Source organism: Nycticebus coucang, chromosome 20 (assembly GCF_027406575.1).
Source record: "Nycticebus coucang isolate mNycCou1 chromosome 20, mNycCou1.pri, whole genome shotgun sequence".
NCBI classification, from domain to species: domain Eukaryota; kingdom Metazoa; phylum Chordata; class Mammalia; order Primates; family Lorisidae; genus Nycticebus; species Nycticebus coucang.
Window position 1 is genome coordinate 55,067,077 of NC_069799.1, and position 25,992 is coordinate 55,093,068.

Sequence of the window (25,992 nt, forward strand, 5' to 3'; positions counted from 1 at the left end):
AGGGTTTTCTGCAGATGGATGGAGCCTTAACTACCTCTGCTTAAGTATATGTGGGAAGATGAAGAAAGAGAATCCAAAATAATTAAAAATATAAAATGCTTCAATGACAATATACTGCTCTAGGGCCTTCGTATATAATTAATCTGCCAGTCTTAAGGTCAACTCATGACAACAGACAGGAGGTAAATAGTGCGCCCTCATTATGCCTGAGTTAAGAGCAGTTGGAGACCTTGTTCAAGGATGAAAATTTAGTTGGAGGTGGAGCCAGGACTGGAAGCCAAGTGGTCTGCTTCCACAACCAGTGCTATTGACTAGCCCTATCTTAAAGAACATGTAGTGAGTTTTAAAGCCTGTATTAGGATAAATAGGATATTCTGTTCAAACAGATTAACAGCTTATGCTGGACCTGGTTTATAATGTTGGTCTAGGGCAGCGGTTCTCAACCTGTCAAACAACCCTTTCACAGGGGGCGCCTAAACACATCCTGCATATCGGATATTTACATTATGATTCATAACAGTAGCAAAATTACAGTTAAGAAGGAGCAATGGAACTAATTGTATGGTTGGGGGTCACCACAACCAGAGGAACTGTATTAAAGGGTCACAGCATTAGGAAGGTTGAGAACCCCTGGTCTAGGCATAGAGTTAGTGTATGGGGAACAAGCCCCATGCTGGCTCTCGGGGTTTGGATCTCCGTGGTGTTCCCTTAAGCAGCCTAGGTTCTCTATGAAGACTGTTAAATCCCCTTACCTGTGAATTAGAGGCTAGGGTGGGGCTAAGAGGCAGAGTGGAGGTGGCTAAAGTACGGCTAAGGAGAGGGTTGGGGAGATTGGTGCTGGGAGGGTGGGTGGCCTTCCAGTAGGCCTCCAGGTAGTCGGCCAGGTGCTCACAAGCATCCTCAAGCTGGTTCTCATCCAAGATCACATCAAACAACTCCTGCAGGGGTAGACATTTCAGACAGCACAGTTATGCTGGCCTAAGGCAGAGTTCCCGCCTCCTTCCCCGACTCCCAAAACTGAGGGAGAGAAGGGCAGAGGAGCTGGACCCCTAGGTACTGTATCTGCTCTTGGTCACCTGCTCCTACCTTCTCCTTCTTTCTTGACTGTCGGTCTACCTCAAATTAATGTTCAGACACTGAATGCATAACTAGTAAGAACCACCAGAAAGTGAACAGGCTTCATAATAGTTAAGAGCCAGACAGCACAGAAAAGTTGTCTATCAGCAGTGAAAAAAGATGTAAAAACAAATTTGGACCTATGATCTTGTGTTAGATACTAGCAAAATGAAATCACCGCAGGATACTTCATTTGTTTGGAACGAATACCCCTTGAAGTAATTAGGATTCTCTTCCGTGACAGGTGTTTGTCTGTTTTTTGTTTGCCTATTTGTAAAAATACAATGCCAGGTCTGATTTTTTTCAACTGGATTATGCCCTATATAGAAAGATAACTTACTGGAGGACATTGAGCCAGTTTATCAGCTGCTACCATCTGGACATTGAGGTGTTTCGCTTGCGATTTCCCTCGAGATTTTATTAACCTTTGTAAAACCTGTAAAAGATACGAATTTTTAATAGGAATATCTGCACTCATACAACTAGAAGGCACATTACTGACTCCTTTCTCTGGAGTCTTTTTATACATGTGTATAGGGCCTTATTATATATACAATAAAGACTTATAATAGAGCTAGAAAATACACTGTATAAGGTCATCTGCAAAATTGACAGGTGAACATAAATCTCAGTGCAAGAACAAGCATGGTGAAGTTTTTTTGTTTTTGCTACATGTAGACTAGCAGTTCAGATAGTTTGTCTCAAAACCTTTCAAGGTTTTAAAAAATTGTTGAGAACCCCAAAGAATTTTTATTTAAATACTTACCATATTAAAATTAAAACTGAGAAAGTCTAACAACATTAATTCATGTAAAAGTAATAAATGTGTTATATGTTAACATAATTTGCTTACTATAAAAATAGGTGCATGCTTTTCTTCTTTTACAAACTTTTCTAATGCTTGGTTTCACAGAAGACTCCTGAGGTCTGTCTGCTATCTATTCGATCTTCTCCAGTCTACTACACTGTATTATTTTGTTTGAATATGCAAAGAAAATCCAACCTCCTACAGATACGTTATTGAGAAAAGGAGGCATATTTTAATAGCCTTCCCAGATAATTGTGCATGTTCTACTTTGATACAAAACTCAACAAGTAGTGATTTTTTTAAAGACGAGTCGCCATGGCACATCTGAAAACGTATCAGTGAAGTAACTCAGTACCATTAGTCTGCCTTGAAATTAACATTATTCATTGACTTGAAAAATAATGGTTCCCTGAGTTCTGTTACTGGCAACACATACTGTTAGATGTTCTCCTCGAAGTGATAGGCTCACTTTTTTTTTGTTGTTGTTAAGACTCAGGGTCTTGCTCGGTTGCTCAGGCTGGGGAGCAGTGGTGGGATCACAGCTCACTGTAACTTCCAGTTGCTGGGCCCAAGCAGTCCTTCTGTGTCAGCCTCTCCAGTAAGCTGGGACTACAAGTATATGCCATTATACCCAGGCAATTTAAAAACAATTTTTTATTGTTGTTGTAGAGAGGGAAGATCTCACTACATCACTGAGGTAAGTCCTGACCTCCTGCCTTGGCCTCTCAAAGTGTTAGGATTACAGGCATGAACCACCACGCTCAACTGACAGGGTCTCTTTATTCAATAAAATATCTGCCAAATACCGAAGTTCAAATAAGGGTAGCCTGTCAGTTCTGTGAGATAAAAAAGTGGCTAGTTTAGTTTACATCTCAAATAATCACATCAGTACTTATCCTTCAGACAACTTATTTTGGTATGTACGCCCTACCTATTTCTTGAGACAGAATATTAAAAAGACTCATATTAAAGAGTCAAAATTTAATAAGTCAGTTCATCAGGATTTCTTAAGTGACACTGGCTTTTCTTCCTTAAACAGTGAGAACATGGTAATGATGATTTTTCATACCAGTCTTGATTCAGGCTTACTTTCCAGCAGTTTCACCCCCCACTGCATTTGATCATTCATGCAAATGTCACAACAGTGGAAAAAAATGAATAATGTCTTAGTATTATCCTAGAAGTAGATTTGACTTCATGGACTCTCTGAAAGTATTTCAGAATCCTGTTAAAATTCTTGACGAACAAATCTCTTCATCTCTGTACATTCATCATAAAAGCTGTTACTATTAAAAAGCAGAGCAGTTTGATTATAGAGCAAAGAACAGCAGCCCCACTTACCTTAGGAGAGGAAATCTTCACATATACTATAATAGGGGCCAAAGAGGTCTTACTCAGTTGAGCTGGATGATTGATAGTGTCTGCATCAAGAACCACCAACTGTAGCGTTCTTGCAAGTTCAAAAATTCTTTCAATTTCACTCTGCACTTCCGCTGTAAAATGTCAAACAGGGTTCAATTAGTTAAAGTACAGTATTTAAGGGACGGAAAAAGGGTATACTATTTTTTTAGCAGGAAGGTAGGTCAACCATTATGTTAATATTTATATGCAATACAACTGATAACAAGGTATCCTTTTGGAAAGTTTTGTTTCTCCACAACACCTTTAGAATTTAAGGAAGTGCCCTCTCAACTAGCTTTAAAGTTTACTTTTGAATAATACTGTGTTTGTTACAGTTAAATTTTTTTGTTCTTGCTCTGCTAACTCATTTTTTGGTGCTAGAAAACCTTCACTGTGTGGAATCATTTCATAAAACTTATAAGAAACTTAAGAGATATCGTTCATGTATTACTGGCTTTCCTTTTATTTATATGTCACTCATCAGTATGCTGTCTAGATATGTTTATTAGCAGGCTGAGTAACATCATAGCCAGAGACAGAAAGGGTGTCTCTAACAAAGGTGTTCAAAGGCACACTATTCATATTTTCCACCAACAAAGAAATGAGGCTGCAACATCATGTCTTAAAAGGGCAGTTATCTAAGCACAGCACTACAGAAAGCCAAACTATAAAATTTACTGAAAACTTATCACCAAATATTTCAAAATCTACTTGAATGCCAAGAAAATTACATTCAGTTCATCTGCTGCCCCATGCTCTCTCCAGAGAGCCCAAAACCTGACTAAATAGAGAATATTTCCGTCATTGCAGAAAATTCTATCTATGCTGCCCAGTGTGCTAGCTGCTAACCACGTGCTGCTACCAAGCAGTTGAGATATAACTAGTTTGAATGAACAACTGAACTTTAAATTCAAATAGCCAGAAGCTACTAGACCAGGCACCATAGGTCTACAGAGCATTATATGTAACTTGTGGGGGTACTTGTACTGCAGTCATGGGGGTCATTTCCATGACACTCGAAGACCAGCAAACTTGGACCTATGAACTCCTTTCAGTTCTGAAGTATTTGGATTCATGCTAAAAGACTCCTGGCAATAATTTTAACTGGTATATTATTCCAGAAAATTCAATTCACTAATATCTCTGCCTCCCAATTGCTTTTATTTAACTAGATGTCTTTAAGAAATCAGGACCCCCCCCCCCAACTACTTTAGATACTAGATTTATGCAGTCCCATACACCCATGATAGTCTTGCTAAAAGAACACAAAATATTATCAAACTTTAATAAAGCTTCTGGATTTACCAGTTGATAAGGAAACACTAGGATAGAGAATCACAAACTATTACACCAATGAATGTAATGCTGTTAGTGTGAAACTCTACAGAAAAAGTAACCCACCCAGGTTTTTTCAAGCAAAAAAGTCACAAGGTAAGGACACAAAAAAAATCTATAGATTAATAACAGAGTAAACAGACACCCTACAGAATGGGAGAAAATATTCACAAACTGTGCATCTGACAAAAACAAAACGTTAAAAAGTGAGCAAAGAACGCAACCATTTTTTAAAAGATATACAAATGGCCAACATGAAAAATATGTTAGCATCACTAAACAGAGAAATGCACATTAAAACTTCAGTGAGATACTCTTACTCCAGTTAGAATAGCTGTTATTAAAAAGTCATAAAACAATAGTGGGCAACACCTGTGGCTCAAGGAGTAAGGTGCCGGCCACATATCCCAGAGGTGGCAGGTTCAAGCCCGGCCCCGGCCAAAACTGAAAAAAAAAAAAAAAGTATTGGGGCAGTGCCTGTGGCTCAAAGGAGTAGGGCACCGGCCCCATGTACCAGAGGTGGTGGGTTCAAACCCAGCCCCGGCCAAAAACTGCAAAAAAAAAAAAGATATTGGCACAGATGTGGAGGAAAGAGAATGGTCAGGCACTGTTGGTAGGAATGTAAATAAATAAAACCTCTATGGAAAACAGTATTGAGATTCTTCAAAGACTGAAAGTAGACAGATCCAGCAATTCCGTTATTAGTATCTGCCCAAAGGAAAATAGGTCATTCTATCAAAAAAATACATGTATGTTTACTGCAGCACTATTCAGAATAGCAAAGATATGGGAACCTCCAAAGTACCCATTAGTTCATAACAGATGAAAGCGTGGCACATGCGCACACGCATGGAATACTAGTCACCCATAAAAGAATGAATCATGTCTTTTACAGCAGCATGGATGGAGGCCATTATCTTGAGTAACTCAGGAACAAAGTCAAACATCACAGTCTCACTTCTGAGTAGGAGAGGGGTGTGAGAGGAGAAATTGCTTAATGGATACTATGTACACAGAGTCCAGACTTTACCGTTATGCGATATATCCATAAAACAAATCTGCACTTCACAATCAATAAAAAATTAACACAACAAAATACTATAGAATAAGAGAGACTTAAGAGATCCTTTATCCATAAAGTACAGACCTTGTTTGGATACTACTTTGGGCGAATAGTAACTTGCAATGCATAAATGAGTAAGCTTACTCATTTATTACAAAGCCATAATTAATGCAAAGCAGTAAGTGAGTAAGCCTAATACCCTTAGGATAACTGGGATTTGCTTGGAAATAATCCAGGGATGGTTGGCAGAGAAGGAAGAGGAAGATGATTAATGAAACAAGATTGGCCATGAGTAGCTAGCTGATAGTTGAAATAGGGTTCTGAGTAACTTGAGATCCTTACAATATTCTCTTTACTTTTACATAGATTTGAATTTTCTTTTTTAAAACAGTTTTAAAGATGAAAATGGCATTCTGGTATTTCTTTTCATAATAGTGTTCTAAAATACTACCACTATTAGTATTTATTCTAACTCTTCTGTTACTTTTTTTTTGTTGTTGAGACAGGGTCTTACTCTGTCACCTAGCCTGTAATGCAGTGGTGTCATCAGAGGTCACTGTAGCCTCAAACTGTTGGGCTGCAGCAACCTTCCTGCCTCAGCCTCCTGAGCAGCTGGGACTACCAACGGCTGCCACCAGGCCTGGCTAATCTGTTGATTTTCAACTTTATCTTTGTGCCCTATAAATGTCTACACGACCACCAAACCCCAACAGTCAAATTCCAACCTAAATTAATATTTATTGTAAGCATTAGGAAAATGATCACCAAGATTTTCTTCTATGTGCTGTTAGTAACTATTCATGTACCCGCTAAATCTCATACCTTAAATGTACTTTTAACAGTTTGAGCCCTATTTATTATAAATTTAACATGTTTTCGTTGAATAAAATCAGAAAGCACATAAACAGAAAAAATAATCCATAATCTTATAATATCCGGAAATTACTTCTATTAATGTCCAAATTATTTCTGTTAAAACATGGGAATATATATGTATTTATATACACACTTGTATGTACATGTCCCTATCTTTTTAGAAAGTCTTTTTTTTTTTTTTTTTTTCTGAGACAGCCTCAAGCTGTTGCTGTGGGTAGAGTGCGGTGACATCACAGCTCACAGCAACACCCAGCTATTTTTTGGTTGCAGCTGTCATTGTTGTCCTGTGGGCCCGGGCTGGATTCGAACCCACCAGCTCAGGTGTATGTGGCTGGTGCCTTAGCCGCTTGAGCCACAGGCACCGAGCCAGAAAGTCTTATAGAAATACTTTAAACTTCTTTAATTAGGGGAAAACTGAGATAATTTAAAAGATTTTAAAGTGGCCTCCAGGATCCCAGTGTGACATTAGTAAATATAACCTTCAGGAGAGATGACACATTCAGATGAAAATACTTTTAACTTCCAAGTACAACTGATGCCTTCAAAAAGAAATGTATCCATACCAAGGATTTTCCTTTGACAGACTACATCATGCTCAGAATTTACTTCAAAAATGAAATGTCAAAGACTTCCCTGATGTTCATATCTGAAACTGGAGAAAAAACAGTCTGAAAGTCCATTTGATCCTTCAGAATTGTCCTAACTAGTCAAAGAATGCAGGTCAGCATCTTGAAGACTGGGCAAACCCTATTCATCTCCCCACATCATAGAGTTTTTTATACTTATTGTATTAAAACAAACAAAAAAATAACATTTTCCTATGCTTTGTATCTCCAATATCTATGAACGATACCCAGTAGGAATCATAATTTTTCTCCAAGATAAGAAGGAAGGGTGAAGTTAACTTATTCTGAAGGAGGTTTCTGCAATCAAACAATACTGTGACAACAGAATGGTAGTAACTTTTGTTGTGGCTAGTGTTGAGGGACATCTGAGTGGTTAGGAAGAAATTAGCAAAACCCAGAGGCAGCTCTAATATCAGTTATGTATAATGGTGATCTCAATGCTGATTTCATAATCACTAAGCAGGAAACTCCTAATTTTGACCAGCGCTTGCCATGTCTAAAGGAAACCTATAAAGCCTTCTCTAACCACCTTTCTCCAGCCCAGTGGATTCCACCTTTGCTTCCCACTACAAGGTGGCAAAGTGGCTTGGGTAGAAATATTTGATCCACAGACAACATGTTGAACCTAAGTATTTTTATCTGTAAAATGGAAAGGAGGAACCCATGTTGAGTGCAGGTGGTCCTTGACTGAAAACGGTTTATGGTTTTTTGATTTTACTGTACTGTAAAAATACTCTGCTTTCTCTTCAGATTGCATAAATCTTTTGCTGTGTATAGTGATGCACAACCAATAACCCATACACAACCATTCTGTTTTTCACTTTCAGTATTCAGTAAATTATATGAGATGTATTTATTTATTCAGTAAATTTATTTATTCAGTAAATTACAGTGGCTTTGCCCGACTGTAGGCTACTGTAAATGTTCTGAGCACATTCAAGGTAGGCTAAGCTATGATGTCAGTAGGTTAAGTGTATTAAAGGCATTTCGACTCATATTTTCAACTTAGCACTGTGTTTATCAGGACGTCAGTCAAAGAGCATCTATACGTAATAGACCTCAAGTATAACTTTGTACCTACCTCTGTTAACATGTAATCTCAACTCTATTTCAAAGCAGTGATTAAATATTTTTTTCTTTTCTGTTTTTTTTTTTTTTTTTTTGAGACAGAGTCTCACTTTGTTGCCCTCTTTGTTGGAGAGTGCCGTGGCATCACAGCTCACAGCAACCTCAAACTTGGGCTTAAGTGATTCTCTTGCCTTAATCTACCAAGGAGCTGGGACTATAGGTGCCCGCCACAATGCCTGGCTATTTTTTGGTTGTAGTTGTCATTGTTGTTTGGCAGGCCCGGGCTGAGTGTGAACCCGTCAGCTCCAGTGTACGTGGCTGGCATCCTAGCCACTCAGCTACAGGTGCCAAACCGATTAAAATTTTTTCTAATCAGCAGGAAATGGACTAAAAACTCAGAACAGTATGAAATTATTTCTGTTCTGTCCCTCAGCACAGTGCCTGGTACATAATTAGCACCCAAAAAGTGTGCTGAAAGGAGGAGTCAATTATGAGGTTTTTAAAAATAAAGACAAAAACTACTATTGTAGAAAAGAACCATTAAGTCTTAAAAACATGTGTTAGTGTGGCAGCCAGATGTATTTACATGAAATCAAAGTCTCCCACTGCTATAGATGGGCCATCAGAGCAACATAATAAAAATTGTACTTGATTTCTCAAGATAGACACACCTACCCTGGTAATTGATGGGTCAAAAGGAAAGAAGATATGAGATTTAAAAGATAACTGGTCCATAAACTTCACACTTATTGTTAAAGCCATTGGAAAGCCTACTTTCATTAGCTCTTTATTCTCCATAAATTATTTTCTCTCTCTCCTCCTAGAAGAGAGATGGCACTGTTCAAGTAATGCACTGAAAAATGGCTCCACCCAATGGAAAGCAATCTTGGACAGGTATTCGGAACACTGGTTTCTAGCTTCGGCTTTATACTTGCCTGGGTACCTCACTACACAGCCTTTCACATCCTGTGGTTCTGCAGTTCTTCACTGTATAGAGATGGGCTTGAACTAGATCAGGAGTTCTCAAACTTTGGGTACAATAGGGTCACCTGTGGGCTTAAAGTAGAGATGGTAGGGGCCCCTCCCAGAGTTTCTCAGTCAGTAGATGGGGCCTGTGAATTTTTATTCCTAACTAATGTCCCTGTCTTACTGGTGTTATTGATTTGGGGACCACCAAATAATTTATATATATATATATATATATGTGTGTGAAATATATAAATATTATATATAATTATATATATAAGTGGGAGGCTCAAGAGTTCTGACCAGCCTAAGCAAGACCCTGTCTCTACTAAAAATAATATATATACATACATACACACACACCAGTGTTTTGAAAATAAATTCCCCATGTTGAGCAGTACACCCATCATAGGGTTAACTGCAATTCAGGCTAATGAATGTTTTAAAGAATATATTCTGAGTAGTTGTCTCTGTCCCAAAACTCAGTCCAATTGTTTACTTTTCCTCTGATACATGATTTCCAGCTGCTCATACTGGCACCATAAGCATTTGTACAATTTTAGTTAGATCTTTGAACCATTAATGTTTAAAAATATTAAACACTATGGGTGGCACCTGTGGCTCAAAGGAGTAGGGTGCTGGCCCCATATACCAGAGGTGGTGGGTTCAAACCCAGCCCTGGCCAAAAACTGCAAAAAAAAAATAAATAATAAATAAATAAAAATAAAAGAAAAAATATATATAAAACATTATAGAGAAGCTATCATGCAGACTTAGAAAAATATGCTACATAGAAATTGGTTTCATCGGTAAGAAAATTGACTTCAATGTAAGATTCTAATATTGACATTGTAATAGACATTTTATCTTTTTCTAGCATAATGTAGTAATAGTAATTCTCCTCCCTCCTCCTGTAAATGTCAGCAAAACTACAACTTAAACGTATACAAACGCAGCAGCATCAAAAATAAACAACTGGGACCTGATCCAGTTAAAAATTTCTGCACAGCTAAAGACACAATAAACAAAGCGAATGGGCAACCCTCAGAATGGGAGAAGATATTCTCATGTTTCAAATCTGGCCAGGGGCCAGTAACTAGAATCTACAGAGAATTCAAGCAAATCAAAAAGAAGAGAACATACAATCCAGTTAATCACTGGGCAAGAGAAATGAACAGAATCTTCTCCCAAGACAACAGAAGAATGGCTGCAAAACACATGAAGAATGATTATCATCTCTAAGCATCAGAGAAATGCAAATCAAAACCACCTTGAAATATCAGCTAACACTAGTGAGAACATCCCACATCACAAAGTTCCAAAGCTGCAGATGTTGATGAGGGTAGGGAATCCTCGTACAGTGTTGGTGAGATTGCAAATTAATACAGCCTTTTTGAAAAGAAGGATAGAGAATCACCAGAGAGAGAAAAGCAGACCTTCCATTTGATCCCATAATGCCATTACTAGTTGTCTACCAAGAGGAAAATAAAATCATTTTTACCATTTTACCAAATACATCTGCACCAGAATGTTTATAGCAGCTCAGTTCACAATTGCAAAGATGTGGAAACCACCCAAGTGCCCATCAACCCATGAGTGGATTAACAAACTGTAGCTATGTATACCATGGAATACTATTCAGCCATAACAAGACGGAGATTTTACCTGTTTTGTATTTACCTGGATGGATATGGAGAACATTCTCCTTAGTAAAGTATCTCAAGAATGTAAAATGAGCATTCCATGTACTCAATACTAATTTGAAACTAGCACATGGACAACTACAGGAGACAAATTCAAGAAGGGGGAAGAAAGGGGGGGCTTCTTCAGTAAGCCCCCACCTAATAGATACAGTGTAGGAGTATAAGGCACACCCCCTGGGTGAAGGACTCAAATACAACTTGGAATGAATTCTGTGTACCCTCATGTTAATAATAAAATATATATATACATATACACACACATATATAAGAGAAAAGAACATGTTTGCCCCAGAGGAAGCACAAACTTGTGATCTATAACAAATAGTGAGTACCAAGTCATTTTCCAATATTGCATAAACACAGGTCACAAAGCTCAGGGTAGGAGAGGAGGGTAGAAAGCAGTGTCAATGAAGTTTTTATTAAATGTCTAGTATGTGCCCCTCACCGTGGTATGTATGGAGGAAGCAATGGTCAAAAAGGATCCAGTTCCTGAACACACAGAGCTTACAGACAATCAGCAGAGGTCCTCAAACTTTAAACAGGGGGCCAGTTCACTGTCTCTCAGACTGTTGGAAGGCTGGACTATAGTTTAAAAAAAAAATGAACAAATTCCTATGCACACTGCACATGTCTTATTTTGAAGTAAAAAAATGGGAACAAATACAATCACGCTGCCTCCTGTGGAGTTTGAGGACCCCTGCAGGCATTCATACAGATGAATTTTACTAAAATGAGTCCTTTAAGTTGTGGAAGGGAGAGGTCATAGGCTCAAAGGGGTAGGGCCCCAGCCCCATGTGCTGGAGATGGCGGGTTCAAACCCGGCCCCGGCCAAAAAAAAAAAAAAAGCAAAAGCTCCTCAGTAGACAGAACTAAATGAAAGACTGTATCATGAGCTGAACTGTGTCCTCAAAATTCCCAGCTCTTTCACTTCCTTGGAATGTAGTGCCATTGCCTTTCTAGAGGCAGTTTTGATAAATGATGTCAAATGAGTGAGTCCTATCATGTGATGTACAATTGATCCTTAAACTATGTTGGGGTAAGGAACTCTAACTGCTTGCACAGTTGAAAATCTACGCATCATTTTTGACTCCCCCAAAGTTAACAATTAATAGCCTACTGTTGACCAAAAGTTTTCCAGATAATATAAAGTCAATTAAGACATATATTGTGTGCTAAGCATGTTATATACGGTATTCTTATCATACAGTAAGCTATAAAAAAAGTTAAAAAGATAAGGAAAAGAAAAGATGTTTACTATTCATTTAGTGGAAGTGGCTCCTCATAAAGGTCTTCCTCCTCGTCTTGTTGAGTAGACTGAGGAAGAAAGGAGGGTGTGGTCTTGCTGTCTCAGAGATGGCAGAGGAATTTGAGGAGATGGAAGGGGGAGGCAGACACATTTGGTATCATTTCTGACTTATTAGTTCTGATTTACTTAAATATATTTCCATAGGGTACTAGTCCTTTGTTCATTGGCTTCATCTCTGATGCCTGCATCATAGATGGGTCCATGTTGGAAAGGAAGTCAAAGGCAGTGTCGAATCTTTGGAGCCCTTCGCCAGATTGTCCGACATCACTGTTTTCTGCCAGTGCTGATTCTGTGTCTTCCTTACCGTTTGGCATGGGTTTGGAAGCACTCACCTCCATCAGGTCATCTGTTACTTTTGTCTGACATGGTGTCTGTTAACTTTTGAATTCTTCCAACATCCATATCTTGAAACCCTTCACCCCTTGCCATGTTTTGCCATACCCACAGTCTCTTTCACGATTTCTTTGATTGGCTCTGTAAATCCTATGAAGTCATGCACAAACCTCTGGACACAGTTCTCCAGCAGGAATTTGTTGTTTTGGGCCTAGTGGCTTTTCCTGTAACGACAATGGCATCTTCAGTGATGCCTTCCAGACTTTCATGTTTCTTTATCAGTGTTCTCTTCTGTAGCGTTGACACTTTTTTCCCAGGGAATATCATGTGTAATGAGCCTTAAAGGTCCTTATGACCCTCTGATCTAGAGTCTTCAATAGAAATGTCTTTGTGGATATTGAGACCACTTCAGTGATGTTGGTGTTGAGCTCCTGGGGTTCTGGGTGTTCCGGGGCAATTGGATAATGTAATTATCAAATTATATCCAGAAAAGAACTTTAATAAAGACACCCAGAAAAGAACTGTATCCAAGGAAAAGAACTTTAAAAGGCAGTCCCTTACATAAGCAAAAGTCCCTTTGACTTCAGGGACAAAAACACTGATGGGAGCAATCCAGAAAGAGGGTGCTCACTGTTTAGGATACTGGGATACTACAGCTGGGATACTGGCAGCTGGTGTTTATCTTTCCCTTCAAGGCTTAGTTGAGGTTAGCAACTTCAAAGATAAGGACAGTCCTGCTTATAAACCCCAGTACATTTGCACAAAAAAGAGTTAGCCTATCACTTCCTGCCTTAAATCCTGGCGCTCCCCTCTTCCTTACAAATAAGTGTCCTTTGTGACCCCCCCCCCCCAAATAGGGCACCTTTATCTTTATTAAAAACCTGATCAAACAGATAGGCTTTCTTCTCAATGACTTTTCTTAGAGGATTAGTTCCCAGATCCCATTGTTTCTTGGTTGGCAGAAGCCACCTCTCCCATTATCTTGATGTTTTTTAAGCCAAACCTCTTTCTGAAATTATCAAACCATCCTGTACTGGCATTAAATCTTCCAGCTTCAGATCCTTCACCTGCCTTTTGCTTTAAATTATCTTACAATGATTTCACCTTTTTCTCAAATCATGTTAGAGTCTAGAGATAGGCCTTTCCTTATAGCAGTCCCACAACCACATAAAAGCTGCATGTTCAATACGAGATAAAAGGTATTTCAGAAGAAAGCGCAAGGTTTTCATGCTTGCTGGTATAGCTTCAGTGACATCTTCACAAATTTCCTTTTTACTCACTGCAAATAGTGCCATGAAGTTTTGGGTTTGTGTGCATAAGTTTTGATAAGTTTTAACTTTTTATAACAGATTTGTATGTATTTTATGGTAGCACAGGTGAATGATAAAATACTCATATCTGCATTTATTTTATACATTCATGATATATCTGTTTCTTAATATTTTTGGTTATTTTCAGGATAGGCAGTTTTCCAGAGTTACGGTGTATTGTTTAGGACCATATGGATATCTGCACAAGGTGAGCTCACTCAGGGGTTTATAAATAACTCAAGGTGAGCCTGCTTAGGGGTTTATAAATAACTTCATGGGGTTGTTTCCTAAGCTTCCCTTTTTCTCCACTATCTTTTTGGTCCGCTGGATAGAAAGCTGGGCTTTTTTTACCCCACTCTGCCATGCACTTGTGGTATCTGTGCCCAGGCTCTGGAGCCAAGTACTGGGGAGAGGAACAGAACTTTATCTTACTCTTTTTTTTTTTTTTTTGTAGAGACAGAGTTTCACTTTATTGCCCTCAGTAGAGTGCCGTGGCGTCACACAGCTCACAGCAACCTCCAACTCCTGGGCTTAGACGATTCTCCTGCCTCAGCCTCCTGAGTAGCTGGGACTACAGGCACCCACCACAATGCCTGGCTATTTTTTTGTTGCAGTTTGGCCGGGGCTGGGTTTGAACCCGCCACCCTCGGTATATGGGGCCGGCGCCCTGCTCACTGAGCCACAGGTGCCGCCCAACTTTATCTTACTCTTTGGGGAACATAGCTTCATCCTCAAAGTTTTGGGCTTTTGAGGACACCTGTGGCCATTGCTGTCTCTGCCAGGCGACCTCTTTGCTAAGTGTTTGCCTTGAAACTCTTGGTGTCTATATGTCAACACCCAGTTCCAGGTTCCAGATTGTAAGAGTCCAGGCTGTAGGATGCCAGAGGGGAAAAAATAAATTTAAGGTCATAATTGCAGTCAGAGTTCAAATTCTGGTCATCTTCTCTCATCTGTCTACTATGATTTATTTTTCACAATCTTCAAATAACTGTGCTTTGCACTCTGTTCAGGTTTTATAGCTGTTGTCAGTGGGAGAGATAGGATGGAGTGTACTTACTCTATTTTACCCTGAAATGGAATTCTCTCAGTTATATTTTCAAGAACTTACAAGATCTACTATAAAAGGTAAAACAAGCTGTAGTTACTAACCATAAATAACTAAAATAAAATATAAAACATGAGGAAAGAAGAAAGCTGAATAAAACAAAATATAGAATAAGATAACAAGTAGATCATTTAAGAAAATTAATTTAACAACGCTGGTTAAATCCTCATATTTATATGGGCTTTCAGTTAAAAATTCATATGCTGCTAATGAGAAATAAACCTCAAACACCACAATAATTAAGAAAATGAGGTGAGAGATATATTAACCAGTACTATGTAAATATTCCATATTGTATATGAAATCAGCACACTGTACCCCATAAATGCATTAATGTATACGTGATCTACCTCTTTATGATTTAATAAAAAAACCTCAAACAAAATCTCAGAGAGTTTAAAAATAAAAGTAGAAGCAATAATTACAAACACATACAAATTACCAAAGAATTAGGCAAGTGGCTATTTTTAAAAATAAAGGAAGTTTGTAATAGCATATAAAGTCAAATTTAAGATAAACTTAAAAAAATATATAAAATATAACAAAATTGTGGGCCTTCATATCAATAATAGCATTGAAATATGTCAGCTAAAATTACTAATTGACAATGAATGTCTCATGATGTTTCTACTAGATTTAACCAAACTGAGAAGTTAGCGAAAAGGTAAGGTTGCAAAGGTTCTCAATAATATAATTCATAAAGGTGATTTAACAGAAATTAAATGTAAAATTAATAATAATAGTCTATATACAAAGGAAAAAAATATTCAACCACTCGAAGGATTCAAATTGACATTACAAATTAAAAATGGTTCAGCACGGTGGTGTTTAAAGTTTGATCCTGGAACCAGCAACATTAGTATCTCCTAAAAATGTCATCGAAACACAGACCTCAGGCCATTCCCCAGACTTCAGGAACACTAGGGCAAGTCCCAGCGATCTGTTTCAGCATGCCTTCCATGGAGTTCTGATGCAAGCTCAAGTTTGCAAACCACTGTCCTGGGGATTAAATGGGTTTGATTTTTTACAGTGCCTTATCTAAGTTCAGCCTGCTGTTACTGAGAATACGATCTGTATTTTCAGGATAGAACAAAAACAGTTTCTGAAATGGGTTACTGAGGAAGCATCTTCATTAAATCAGCAATTTTTTAGAAAAGGAGGATCTCCAAGAACTTGTCAGAAATGCAGATGCTCATACTTCATCCCACACTTACTAAATAAGAATCTCTGGTTTGAGACAAGCACTGTTTTAACATACCCTCTAGAACCCAGGTGATTCTGATACGGAGGCTAGAGTTTGAGAATCACAAGAAAAGCAGCGATGACTACTCCATGTAACAGCACTCATGGAAGGCAGCCAGTGTTGTCTGAATTCAGATCTAGATTTATATCTTATGTACTTCAGTCTTTGAATAAGAAATAGAAGAATTATACAAACTGTCCTCTGTATTTGAAAAATTAGAGTTGACACTGCCAATGTTTCTTCCTGTTCCCATGAAAGGGAAAAGAAAAACAAAACTACTAATAATAGCAACCATTATTGACCTACTACTGTGTATCAACACATTCTATCCAAGTCACAATCATAAGGATACATTCTAATATTTTCACTATTTTAGGGATGGGAAGTAGAAAGACTATGTAATCTGATAGCTTAACAACAATTAGGAATAACAAAGACCTAAGGAAAGCAAGAAGAATAAAGTAAATATATAAGGAAATTAAAAAAGAAATGGTAGCCCTTAGTACTATAAATAATCTTAGTTGCATATATATATATATATAATACATAGTTGCATATATATATGTATACTTAGTTGCATATATATGCATTTATAAACTTAGGATGCCTAGCACATTCCTCAAATATTTGTGATATGAATGAATGAATGCTTCAAATCTGTACATGCTTCCCTAATGCCTCAAGAATAAACTCCAAATTCCTTAATTTCTTTTTTTTTTTTCTAAGACAAAGCCTCACTTTGTCACCCCAGCTGGAGTACAGTTGCATCATTATAGCTCGCTGCAACCTCAAACTCCTGGGTTGAAGCACTCTTCCTGCCTCAGCTTTCCCAGCAGCTGGAGACTATAGGCACCCACCACCACGCCTGGCTAATTTTTCTACTTTTAGTAAAGATGGGGTCTTGCTCTTGCTCAGGCTGGTCTAGAACTCTTGAGCGAGGCTGGGCACCCGTAGCTCAGTGGTTAGTGTGCCGGCCACATGCTCTGGGGCTGGTGGGTTCAAACCCAGCCCCGGCCTGCTAAACAAACAAACAAGCAAACAAAAAATAGAACTCCTGAGCTCAAGCCATACTCCCACCTTGGCCTCCCAGAGTGTTAGGATTACAGGCATGAGCTGCTGCCTGACCCCAGCCTGTCTCTCTGGTGTCTTGGTCCATCTCCCTCTTTTTAAAACTCTATATTTCAGCCAAAGCAGAGCAGACATATTTTCCAGAAACTTCTTGTAGCTCCCACTCTCAGCTGTCATCTTTTCCACCTCTTTCCCTTTTTTCTTGGCTAAATCTGATAAATCTGATCATGCTTCAAGTCTCAGCTCATGATAGGCTCCTGGGAAAAGCCTGTCTTACCAGCCTAGGTGTATCCACAGCGTTAGCCCTTTGGCAATCCCTTTAGCGCTGGACAACTTTGCTCATCACCCTCCGTTTCCGTGGGCTTTTCACTTACTTGCCTTCTTGCTACATACACCAAGCTTCTTGGTGGCAGAGGCTTCATCTAACTCATCTTTCTATTCCCAGGCATTCCCATGATATTCAGGGTCTAGTGTATGCTCAATAAAAATATATGGAGCAGGAGAGTCATTTAAAAATAAAGCAGAGCCAGCAGGTACAGCCCTGGTAATCTAAATAAATCTTTTATGTCCCTGATTCAGTTGATGAGTCTAAACAAATTACTTGACTCTGTTAATCAGTTGAATATATTAAATGAGCAATTTTATAATAATTTTTGAGAGCATCAAATAACGTATGGTAAGAGTTTTTAAGTGTCATAGAGGATAAGGACATTAAAAGGAAATTGCTGTAAACAAAATATATGATCACATTTTTTTCCCCCTAATAAATTTTTAAGGCTGTTACTGAAGTTTCATCATTGAGGAGTTGTTACATGAGGAACAAAATTTCAGTTCTATAAAATAGCATACTCATTACTGATAAAGTTTATTATTTCTAATAGTTTTTCTATTATGTAATCATACTTCAGGGTTAAAAGTATGATTTTAAAACTATATTAAAAACAAGCCTCCCCAAATTTACATATTTAACCTATAAATAGAAAAAAAATTAAGCTCAAAGATCTTACACAGCCTTCAGAAAATACACTTTATAAAAACAGAGACCTAATAATCCAGTAAGTCACATGTATAAAACCTAGAACTCCAAGCACATGCCAGAGAGAAGAAATAGCCAAAGGAACTCAGTTTAGTCAAATCAGTACATGTTAATAGGCAATATCCAATGACCACCTTGTAAATACATGAACTAAAATCCCTATACTCGTTTTTACAGATAAAACCAAAATGTTGATATTGGAAAATAGCCAGGAATTGACCTCATCTTTTACCAGTGTCAACCAACACACACAAATTATACTGTCTTGAATATAATTTCATTATTGATACGATTCAAGTGTTAAGGATTATTTGAAATAATAGACATCATTTATGGAGTTCATACCATGGTTAATCCTTAACAATAATTCTATAAGTTATATCTTTTTTTTTTTTAAGGAGGAAACAGCCTTTGAGAAATTAATAAGCTTGCTCACTATGAAGCCAGTCGTTGTTAAGAGTCTATAGACACCAAAGTTCAGATTACTAAAACCAAACCACAACCAAAACATTACTGTTGACAGCATGTGGAATTTTTAACTTGAAAGTATCATAACAAATCCTTCCACACCATGAAATCATTACGACTGTAGCACTAGCTCCAGGGAACACAAGTTGTTTTTTTTCTAAACTCTGTGACAAATGGAATTATCATCTCCTTAGATCTCACTGTCATTTTCAGGAGAACAGTGTTAAAATAGCTCAAGATCACTGCACTGACTTACCTAAGCTTGACCTTGTGCTGGATCTTTCTATGATCGCGTGCTTACTGGGATTGTTTAATACTGAGCGTTTGGCAAGCGAGATATCAGCGGTGACCCTTGTGATGGATATCCTGTTGGGAGAAAAAGTAACAGAAGACCCTAAGGTTATTAATCTAATCAAATGGGGTGGGGTTGGGGTAGGGGAAGAGGTGCATGCCCCAAATAAATCTAAGCATGGTGTGTGTGTGTGTGTGTATAGATACATAGACACACAGAGTGGCCATATTTTTACACATTTGTTAGGGCACTTACTCATTTTGTTTATCCTGCCCCTTAGTTAGCATTAATTGGTTGCTTGTCAAGTGCCAGGTATTTACTAAACACTTTACCTAAATTATCTCATTTAATCATCCCAAAAACTCCAGGAGAGAGGTTTACTATCTTACTTCTGGTGTAGAAGTCAATGACATTATTTATCCAAGGCTATGTATTTACTAAAATGTTGGTGCTAGGATTTGAACCCTGACTTTTGAGCCTACATTCTGTGACAGACACGAAGAATATGTAAGACAGATAAGGTCTTCCCTGAAAGAGTTGGTGCAGAGATGAGTAATCAACAAGAAAATAAATTAAAATTAAAGATTATGACGATTATAGTGAAGAGAATGTGCAGAGAATGACAACTGGCAATAATGAGTTGGGGGATCATTTTAGATAGGGTAGAAATGAGAACAGAAATTGGAAGCTGGATCTAGAAAGTGACTTATACTAGAGAAAGCTGAATAGTCAAGTGAACGGTAGAAAAAGTGGTGAAATAAAGTTGAAGGCTCACAGCATCTCTGAAGAAGTTGGGAAAGATGGGACCAAAACAGGAGGTTTGGTTACAAAACCTGTTTCAGAGTCCAAGCCCTCTACTTCTTCACAACATCAATTAGCCAGCTGACAATCCTTTGCCTACCTGGTCTAAGACCACAGATTTATTATCTACAGACATTGAGCAATAGGTCTTTGACCAAAAGACCCTGGGCAGAAGTGGAGACAGAAAATACTAGATGTGAAAGTAGGAATTCTGAATGGTGAGCCCCAGCCTTCTTCCCCATCTTAGAATACTGGTAGCCAGGCCTGTGTTTATATCCCTCATTGATCAGAATGGAAGAATATTCTCTGGGGAGTCTGCCCAAGAGTGAAGACCCAAGGATGATGGTAGCGGAGGGTTCCTATGTCAATTGATCAGCAAGGTTGTCCTACTTGAGAGAAAGCACAAAGTTGACAAATTCCACCTGTGAATTAAGAATTTCAAGTTAATTATTTTATGCTCCATTTTAAAATTTGAGCACAGGAACATTTGTCAGCCCTGTTTGGAAAACCTCTAACCTGAGAGACCAAAACAAATAGAAAAATCAACTATGAATTTGACTCACAGTTGAAAGTAAGAGGTCATTGTATCTTCAAAATTGAAAATGGACAACAGAAATGAACATTCAAAAGAAGGATTAAACAATAATGGTAAGGACCTTTTCAAAGAGTTAAAACAAAGACAAGGAGAGAAAATAAGAATGGTAAGAAAATTAGAGAACAGGAATTTAGGAGAAGAGAATGGAGAAAACAGAGAAGAAACCAGAGGAATCATTCCAGAAAGAAGGGTATAATTTCCCAGATTGCCCAGCACAGTGGTTAACCAATCCACACCAAGACATTTTCTTCCAGATTTCCTAACACTGGGGACAAAGAAAAACTCACAAGTTTCCAGAGGAGAAAATGGGTTTCAAGGGGTCAGGAATTGGAATGCTTTGTACTTCTCAACAGAAGCTAGAAGATACTGGAGCAAAAAGCCTCCAAAATTCAGAGGTGAAAATTATTCCAGCTAGCGTTCCATTACTATTTAAACTATCAATTCACTGAAAGGCTGACTGAAGACATTGTCGGGCATTCAGAGTGTTGAAAAATTTGAATGTACCTCTTTCTAGAGAAACTATTGGAGAAATTTTTTGAGGGAGAAATTTTAAGGGTAAAGGTTGACAGAAATTAAGGGATCTAGAAAAGTAGAGCTCCAACCCAAAAGAAAGGTAAAAAGAATCTCCAAGGATAATGACGAGGGCTGTCCCAGAATGATGCCAGGCACAGAGAGAAATGGTCTATATTAGAACTGGCTAGAACAACTCAGGGATTCAAGAAGGTAAGTAATAACTTTGGCTGGCTCCATATTTAGTATTTAGTATAACTGTGTAAATAATATTCCAGTGGACCATGTCATACACTGCTTTTTCTTATGTGCTTTCTTTATGGTTTTCACGAAATGAATAATTTTACTTTTTAGACTTGCCTAATTTTCTGTTAATTTGCCATGAATCCAGCCCCCAACTCTGTCCCAGCTGTCTAAATCTTTTCAAAGTATTTTCAAAAGCATCCAGTAGTTTCTCAATTTTAACTACTGAGAGATCAAGAGAGGAGACTTATGCAGGTGTATGATTTGCAGAAGTGCTCAATATTCTTCCTGGTCTGAAGTTCATAGACAAAGCCTAACACTGAAAACTCAAATAGCAAATTAAGCCCTTTATTTACAAGCAAGGAGAAAATACCAAAAGTCACAGCTGAACACTTACAAGTAGTTGGAATCTGGAGAGCAGGATGTTTGATAAACTATGAAAAGGAACTACTAGTATTTACAGAAAGATTTGGATCTTTATCTTTGTACAATAAAATTCATTCTTTTTGGTGTATAGGTCCAAGCATTTGGACCAATTTATAGAATTGATAGGGAATCCTTCCATGACCTCTTATGATTCAATGGGTTGCTGCCTTTGTAGTCAATCCTCCCTCCCACCCCTCCACTGGGAAATACAGAACTGTTTCCTGTCCCTAGATAGTTTTGCCTTTTCCAAAATATCGTATGTGTGGCCTTCTGAGTTGATCTTTAACTTTGTGAAGGGATGTGAGATTTATCTGTGCTGTGTGTTTCAACAGTTTATTCCTTTTTATTCTGAGGCTATTTTTTTTAAAAGGTAAGTATTTGATAAAAATCTTATTTAGTATTTAAAAAGCAGCAGTCAGAAAAAGAAACATTAAACCCATCAATTTAAAAAATAGTTTCATTGTTACATTGCATTGTGTTCACAAGGGAAGCCAGTCTACAGGAGGGTGCCTCCACTGCTCCATGATGATTACCAAATGTTTTCATTTATCTGGGGGTGGTATAGAAGGGTGAGGTGGTGCCATCTGGGAAACTCCAGCTGTCACATATGTAACAGATTGCCTTAATGCTGAGCCTGGCCACAGGGAGAGCTGTTCAAGCACTTATAACAGATTCCCTTAATTCTGAGCCTGGCCACAGGGGGAAGCTGTTCACTCAGCACTTGTAACAGGATTCCCTTGATGCTGAGCCTGGCCACAGGGGGAAGCTGTTCACTCGGCACATATCTATGGAGAGCCTATGTGCACCTGGAGATCTGGGTTTACACCTCTTAAGAGCCCTGGACACTCACTGGGAAGCAGCCACCCTGCCATGGCACCATCCCCTGTATGCAGCGGTGGTGAAAAGACAGACTACACCTCAGAAGCACCTTGTAGTCCCGCCTCTAGGGAACTCATTCAGGTGCAGAGTGGGAGCTTCTGTCATAATCCATCTTCCTTGTCCCACGTGCTTAGCCTTTTCTTCCTGAAGGTGGTATTCCACTGACCTGCTCGTGTGCTTAGGAGACAGGCCACTATCCTAGTTCAACTCCTGAAGTTACACTCTAGACATCATCATTACTTGTAGTTCTGCTCAGCAGCAGCAGACCTTGAAAATCCTGAAGGCAAAAATCTTGGGGACAATTCAGTTCAGAGTAATAATTCTGAACCTCTGCAGTATATCAAAATTACTATATAAGTTACGAATGCTCATATCCTGCCTTAGAGCTCTGGTTTCAATTAGTGGAGAGTGGTAATTTTAATACACAGCATTTAGAAGTTATCTCACATCTAAGTAAATTTCTCACACCGGAAAAAAAAAAGTGATGTAATGTTGCTGAGGATTGATTTCCAGTAAGATTCTCTCAGATTCTGGCAATAGTGTACATACCCCTATAGCAATTCAGTGCACATTCCAAACACTCCAGCGTGGATAGCTGATGTTTTCAAAGTCCCTGGGGGGAAAATCCCAATTTATCCCAGATGGTAGCTGTCCTTGTCAGTTTCCTTGTTAAGCTACCTGCCACTTCCTGCAAGGTGAGTGTGAAGATGGCTTTGTCTACAGGACACAGTTGGTTCAGGGGGATCCAATTTTAAACAGGCTACTCTACCACACACAACAGAGAGAGGATGGTGACTTGTCATCTATTCTTTCACCTGACACACTTATGCTATTTAACAAGCAGAATCGTGATTCTCTTCCAGAGATCCACAAATGGACTTACGTGGGATTCAGAACAGAAAAGGAATTCCTACCTAGAACCTTCTCATCATCAACATTTCCTTTTGCATTTTCTCCTCTTGGGTTTAAAATTTAAAAAAAAAAAAAAAATCTAGGGCTCGACGCCTATAGTTCAGCGGCTAGGGTGCTGGCGGGTTCGAACCCGGCCTGGGATTGCTGAACAAGGACAACTACACCAAAAAAAAAATAGCTGGGCATTGTGTTGGGAGCCGGAAGTCCCAGCTACTGCGAGGCTGAAGCAAGGGAATCACTTAAGCCTAAGACTTGGAAGGAAGACAGACTCTGTCTCAAAAAAATAAAATAAATAAAAATAAATAAATTTTGTTTATTGGACTGATGATTAAGAAACGACTCATTTTTCACTTTCAGAATGTCACACATGCACTCATACCGGATGCTTTCGATGGCTGTTCACCCTCTGTCGCCGTCCCGCCTTCCCCAAAGCAGAGGCATTTAATGATTCCGTTACTCTGGATGTCTTGCCGAGGGTAAAAACGTTCCTTTTTGTACGTGGCTTTTGAAATTCTATTTTATGAACCCTATCACTTCCTTTGACGACCTTTAACCTGGTGATCACAGGCCTTGACTACCGAACTCCCATCTCCTTAAGTCAAGATGAACTGAAGCAGGTTCATTAATAAATCCATGTGGAAAAGACTTCTGGTTAGGCTGGATATATACAGCATTCATAATATTTTGTGCATCTGTTTCTTAAATGAAACCAATCTGGGTAATTGACACTTTAGAACACCGGTTGAAGATACACTCTCTGGATGGAATCTATCTTCGAATTCTAAACTTACTCAGGCTTACACAGAAATAAGTGGTAAATCAGGAAATTCCATCCCATTTCCTCATCTTTGGCATTAGTAAAAAGAGCAGTGGATTAACTCAGTCATAAAAAAAGAAACACCTATTTTAGCAGAAATTTTTGTGCATGCTCATGTAGACAATTCCAAATTGTGATAAATAGCAGAGCCAAGGATAAAGAAATAAAAGCTAAAAGGGCCAGACTAGAGGCATGCCTTTTATACTTGGCCAGGGCCTGGTAGCCTTGGGCCAAGCTGTAAGGCTGCATTTCCTGGCACAAACTAAAAAACATTTTGTCAAGTTATGCAAAATTAAAAAAAAAAAAACAACTAATTTGGAGCATTTGATTAGGTAGACCTTGATTATGATGTCTTTTAAGACCTTGAAACATAGTTTTTTTCTTCTTTCCCTCTCAGTCCTTTCCTTGATCATTTCCCAACAATATATCTCTTGCTATGAAAGTTTCTCTCTTCATGCTTTGTCTTCCCTGCCATCATACTTGGGTTCTGGGAGGAAGGGGGAGAAGAAGGATGTGACGAGAGGTATGCTCAGTGCCCATAGCTCAGTGGTTAGGGTGCTGGCCACATACACCAGGCTGGTGGGTTCGAACCCAGCCTGGGCCAATGATAACTACAACAAAAAAATAGCCGGGCATTGTGGTGGGCCCCTGTAGTCTCAGCTACTTGGGAGGCTGAGGCAAGAGAATTGCTTAAGCCCAAGACTGAGGTTGCTGTGACTGTGACACCACGTCATTCTACCAAGGTGACATAGACTCTGTCCCCTCTCCCCCACCCCCAAAAAATACAGGAAGGTACACTAGCTCTGTATGTCCCCAGGTCCCCTCTAGTAAGCTACTCTTAGTTTAAACCTTGAGGTTTCCATTTTGGACTCCTGTCATGTCTTGAAGATCTGGCCTAACCTTTGTTGTGGCACCTGCTGATGTGATTCAAGGCCTTTCAATAGAGCATAAGGAAGTGGCATGAAGCCAATGCCCTTGGCTGTTTTTGCTACTTGAAATGCCTGGCACACAGGATATACTCAATAAATATTTGTTAAGGTAAGTTGAGTGAGGAGAAGGAAAGTATTCAGTCCAAGCCCACTGGCATGACATAATAGAAGCGGCTCCCAGATTTGTTACCAATCACTCCCTCCTTAGGTCCTTAAAGACCTCTAGGCAGGTTGCTGTATACATACGCTGTGTCCTACCTCAATGACTTCGTCCACTTTATACCCTCCACTGGGCACACCCTTCTCTTGCTTCCAATTCACTTGGTGAAATCTCAGGTGCCATTTTGAAACTCTTCTTGGATGTGGAAGTGCTAATTCCTCCTTCCTTTTTGCTATCTGTACCTAGTACATGCACATGCTGAGTTGCCCTTTCATTTACATTCTGTTTCACAGCTAGAGGTCTCAATTCGTGGTTTACATACACTCTTCATAGGCAGAGACTGTGGCTTCCCCATCCCTGCATTGCCTAATAGACTATGAAACAGTCATTCAAAAACCCTCCATCCATTTTCACACTGAGTGCTGCTCTAGGCACCAACAAATGAACAGCTTAGAAAACAATAAGTAAGATACATAAAAGAGCACGGGGGTGGGGGAGAAGTCAGGAAAGAGAGAAGGAGAATACGGGGAGCGGGGGTGTTCTCAGCAGAGGGAACTGTTAAGTGCAATGGCCCCGCACTGGGCACAGATCTGTCTG

At 38.9% G+C, this 25,992-nt stretch overlaps 1 protein-coding gene across 12 annotated transcripts in view; it reads right to left on the reverse strand.

Moving 5' to 3' along the window:
* Positions 1-25,992, reverse strand: part of CACNB2 (calcium voltage-gated channel auxiliary subunit beta 2) — a 355,444-nt gene that overhangs the window by 2,001 nt on the left and 327,451 nt on the right. For all 12 annotated transcript variants that reach the window (XM_053572162.1, XM_053572163.1, XM_053572165.1 and 9 more), the window contains 4 exons: positions 19,088-19,197; positions 3,266-3,417; positions 1,457-1,552; positions 753-938 (listed from right to left, as the gene is read on the reverse strand). In XM_053572162.1, the coding sequence (XP_053428137.1) occupies positions 753-938; positions 1,457-1,552; positions 3,266-3,417; positions 19,088-19,197 (544 nt within the window). The remainder of the gene's footprint in view (positions 1-752; positions 939-1,456; positions 1,553-3,265; positions 3,418-19,087; positions 19,198-25,992) is intronic.